Source organism: Orcinus orca, chromosome 9, assembly GCF_937001465.1.
Source record: "Orcinus orca chromosome 9, mOrcOrc1.1, whole genome shotgun sequence".
NCBI classification, from domain to species: Eukaryota; Metazoa; Chordata; class Mammalia; order Artiodactyla; family Delphinidae; genus Orcinus; species Orcinus orca.
This window is the reverse complement of record NC_064567.1, coordinates 83314672-83318967: the sequence shown is the minus strand read 5'-3', so window position 1 is coordinate 83318967 and position 4296 is coordinate 83314672. Positions and strand designations below refer to the sequence as shown.

General features: G+C 39.6%; 1 protein-coding gene across 1 annotated transcript; it reads right to left on the bottom strand.

Annotated features, from left to right (window-relative positions):
- Nucleotides 1-441: 441 nt before the first annotated feature.
- Nucleotides 442-1046, bottom strand: LOC101271467 (deoxyuridine 5'-triphosphate nucleotidohydrolase, mitochondrial). Its single transcript, XM_004263402.2, has one exon. It carries the CDS (start codon nucleotides 1007-1009, stop codon nucleotides 515-517), a length of 495 nt encoding a protein of 164 aa, XP_004263450.1. The 5' UTR covers nucleotides 1010-1046; the 3' UTR covers nucleotides 442-514.
- Nucleotides 1047-4296: the final 3250 nt, after the last annotated feature.

The window sequence follows — 4296 nt, the reverse complement described above, 5'->3', positions numbered from 1 at the left end:
TCTCATGCTTATGTAATGAAGCCTTTATAAAAACCCAAAGAGCTTTTAGGTTGGTGGACAGGTGGAGTTTGGGGAGATTGACAAACTCAGAGAGAGCATTGGAGCTCCATACCCTTTCCCCATACCGCCCTGTGTATCTCTTACATCTGGCTATTCCTGAATTATATCTTTTTATAACATACTGGTAATTTAGTGGGTAAATGAGTTTCCTGTGTTCTGTGAGCTGCTTGTAAGCAAAAAGAACAACGAATCTTGCTCATCATCCAGTTTAAGAAAGGTTAAAATGCAACCCACTGAAGAGCCCCACCAACAGTGTGCCCTGAGAAGAGTTTCAAGACCCAAGATTCTTGAATCTTCCCATACGTAGATAAGCACTAAAACCATTAACCTGAAGTACCAGGATTTTGTGATAAGCAGTAATCTTTTACAAAGATATATATATTTTCACTTTAAGCAAAGCCTTTATTTTCAAGGAAAAAGTATATTTTCTCATTTTCTGTTCTTGTCATAAATTTTAATTATTTCCAGTGGAACCAAAACCTCCTGAACCCCTTTCAGTGTCATCTAAAACTTGAACTTCCTCTATTTCTGGGTAAAATATCCGTTCACAAATGAGCTGTGCAATTCGATCACCCTTTTTGACTTCGAACTTTTCTTTGCCAAAATTAAACAGTACAACAACAACATTTCCTCTATAATCTTCATCTATGACACCAGCTCCCACATCTATGAAGTGTTTTGCAGCCAAGCCAGAACGTGGAGCTACTCTCCCATAGCACCCAGAAGGAAGAGCTATCTGAATGTCTCTTTTCACAAGGGCTTTCTCCATAGGTGGTACTGTGTAATCATAGGCACTGTATAGGTCATAGCCCGTGGCGCGCTCAGACCCCTTGGTCGGAGCGGTGGCGTGCTCCGAAAGCCGGACAAAGCGGAGCCGCATGCCGCCCTCCTCCGCAGGCCGGGCCCGTTTGCTGGGGGAGATGACTTGTGCCTCTTGAGAGCAGAGCATGGCAGGGCAGAATGTGAGCACAAAGGGAGCAGGCGGAACAAGAGACAGCAGGATGAGCGCAGCGCACCAGTTCTAAACTTCCCGCCAACAACTCCCTGCCCCACCCCCCCTAAGATATATATTTTATTACATTTATTTCCCAGGACCACTGTCCTCCCCCCCCACCCCCCCACCCCCCCAAAATATATATGCTGGCTCTTGACTCTTTCCCCCCCTCTTTGGAGCAGTTCCTCAGAGTTATCTGAGAGGCTATCTCCTGGGCTATAGTCCTAGTAAGACTCTGAATAAAATTCAACTCACAGCTCTTATGTTGTGCTTTTTTTTTTTTTCCCCAGTAGACATGCTCTAGCAAATTAATCAAACCCAAGGAAAGGTCATGGAAATATGATTTATAGCCAGTTGGTCAGAAGTACAGGTAACAACATGCACTTGAGATTGGCATCCTGAGTTAGAGTGGGTTGTTGGAACCTCCAATTTGTAGCACATGAGTCAAAAGACTGGTCACAACCTGGGCTTTGTTGACCTGAAACTAATGAACTGCCTGATATTTCTCCAGCAAAGATAGGTTTATTCAGGATTGGTGGAGAATTGCAATTTGGGATCAGCAGCCATGGTGAGCCACCTGCAAGTCCCCACAGGGCAAGGAAAGGAGAACACTTTTATAGAGAGGAAAGGGAAGTTAGGAGGGTATAGTAAACAAAGTCTGTGCCTTTTCATTGGCTGAGTCCTTGCCAGGAAAGAAGAGGAGTCTTTCTCTATCCTGTTGGGCTCTGCTGTCTTCACCATCTGTGAGAGCTCTCCTTTCTGGTCTCCCAACTCTAACTGAGGTTTCTGTTTATTCATTTTTTATAGCCTGCAATTGGCATCCAAAGTGGAGGGCAGTCTTGTAGGATTGAACTATTTACCTGTGGAATCTGATGCTACCTTTGGGTAGATAATGTCAGACTTCAGTTGAATTGTAGAATGCTCAGCTGGTGTCTGGAGCATTGCTTGGTGGTGTGGAGAAACCTCCCTTTTCACCATGAATTAGAATTCTCCACTCCAGAACCCAAATATTGGAGTATCCTGTAAAATAGCCTTGACATTTGGTTTTAGGTTAAGTTACCATGCTTTAAAAGTATTGTTAATGTCTTAGATTATTTTCAAGTGTGTGAAATACAAAAATATGTTACTTTTTGTGCTAAATAGACTCACAGTCATCAGTGGACTTTGCCTGTACTGAAAAGTAATGGTATTGCAATGGCAGTGAGGACAAATACCATGGACAGCACACAGAGTTACAGTGTGCACTTGCTTTTCCTTCTGCTTTCTTTTAAAAAAATATTTTTATACCAAATACTAAAGAGGTCATGAAGTCAAGATATGAAGACAGTCTGACTTTCTTGAAGATTTGTGTTGAAGAAAAATTGAAACTTAGATGACAGTTGATGAAATATGTAATCTGTGATTCATCTGTCCTCCTCTAAATTCTAGAATTACTTTCTCCACTCATTTTGTCAGCATTCAGAAATCTCAAAGGACTCAAAACATAGCCTAAGACATTAAAAAATGGCATAGATGAAATACGAGAACACACGCACATTTTTTCCTCATCAGCGATTTCCAGGCAATAGTGGTGTAAGTGTATTTCTCCAATACATTGGCTGAAAAGTAGAGAATTAGAACTATATTTCTCTCTTTTCTCATCTACTTCCTCTTCTTTTGTATCTTTTTTCTTTTTCAGCTGAACTATTCTTTCAGTTGTTTTCCTTTACTTCTCTTCTTACCTTCTTTTCCTTTGCCTCTGGTCCTTAGAATGCAGATGTTGAGAATTGTGTTTTGATGAGTTTGAGAGATATGCAAGGGTAGCTGAAGTAATTCCAGCTTGAGTTTTTGTTTTATGATAAGTTTAAATCAGAGGGGAAAGTTGGGTGTGAATAGTTTCAAAGGATTTTTTGTGGTTCTCTGAACTTAAGACCTATCTGGTTAATAGAATAGAAGAATTAGTATAATATGTTGCTTAAGAACACATGTTGGAGTAAGATTGGCATTTTAAATCTGGATGTTCCATTCACTAGTCATGTGTATTTATTATTGACTCAATTTCCTCACCTGTAATAATGGAGACAATGTTACTCCATAGGGATGTTATACTTATTAAGTTGAGTGATGCATACCAATTGTCTCATTTCATGCTTCTGAAAAAATAAATGCTATTTCCCTTTTCCTTACCTAATGCAAATCCAGTAGTTAGCATGGGGTTTAAATTTAAATAGGCCTAGTTATTCATAATTGTTCTTATGAGAAGAAAATGTTTCTATATATCTTTAAAAGTTAACTAAAACATGTTAACGATTAGAGTAATACATCGCTGATCACTTTTTGTCGTCGTTTTTGTCGGTTTTGTTTTCTGTTTTACAAGAGAGTTTCTTCAGCGGGTTTTAAAGTCTAGTTTCATTTCAAAATGAAGCAGTTTCCACAACTGGATGGACCCCTTTCAATCCTGTGGATTAGGTTATATTACTCTTTCCTTACCAGCAGGGATTTTTCCTCCAGATCAGTGCATGGTTCTTTGCCCAGTGTATGGAATGGCTGATTGTGCTTTTGCCCCCCTATGAAGCTGGAAACTGGGTGACCAGGTGTAGTATATAATTAGTGTGTCCCAATCAAGCATCATCTGTGTTGTTCCTGATTTCATTTTCCATATCTGAAATATACCCGTCTGAGCTAAAGCTCACTTTACTTTTAAACATTCTACAAATGTGACTGAAGTGTTTTTCATATTGAATGCTTTTTTGACTTCTTAAATAGGGGATTTGGAGATTTTGAATGACTCTAGCCATGCAGTATTACCATGAATCATCCAGTAGCTACTGAGGAATAGTTATGTTAGACTTCCTCTATCAACTTTTAATGAACGTTCACCTCATTCCTCTAAGCCACAGTTCATCTGCCGCTGATTGCTGCTGTCTATGGATATTTAGATATCAGAGGCAGCATCCACCCTTATTTTAATCTACAGGTTTAATGGAATGAAATAAAGGACTTTATTTCATGGAATGGAATATTGGAATGGAATGGAATGGAATATTATGTTGACGTTAGAGGGGTTGTGGTGGCCAACAAGTAATGGCCTGGAAAATATCTTTGATATAATATACAGTTGTCAACTTAAAAAATTGTTCACAACCTAAAAGTTGAGAGTTATCTGTTACTTGGCAGGAATTTTTAGGACTTCAAGCCTAGGAGGCAGCATCTCAAGTAACCCTGAGAGAACTGCTCCAAGGATGTGATGGGGAGAGCCAGAA

What these genes read in the sequence shown, in the direction of transcription:
- LOC101271467 (XM_004263402.2), bottom strand. Translation starts at nt 1,009, where the DNA reads ATGCTCTGCTCTCAAGAGGCACAAGTCATCTCCCCCAGCAAACGGGCC.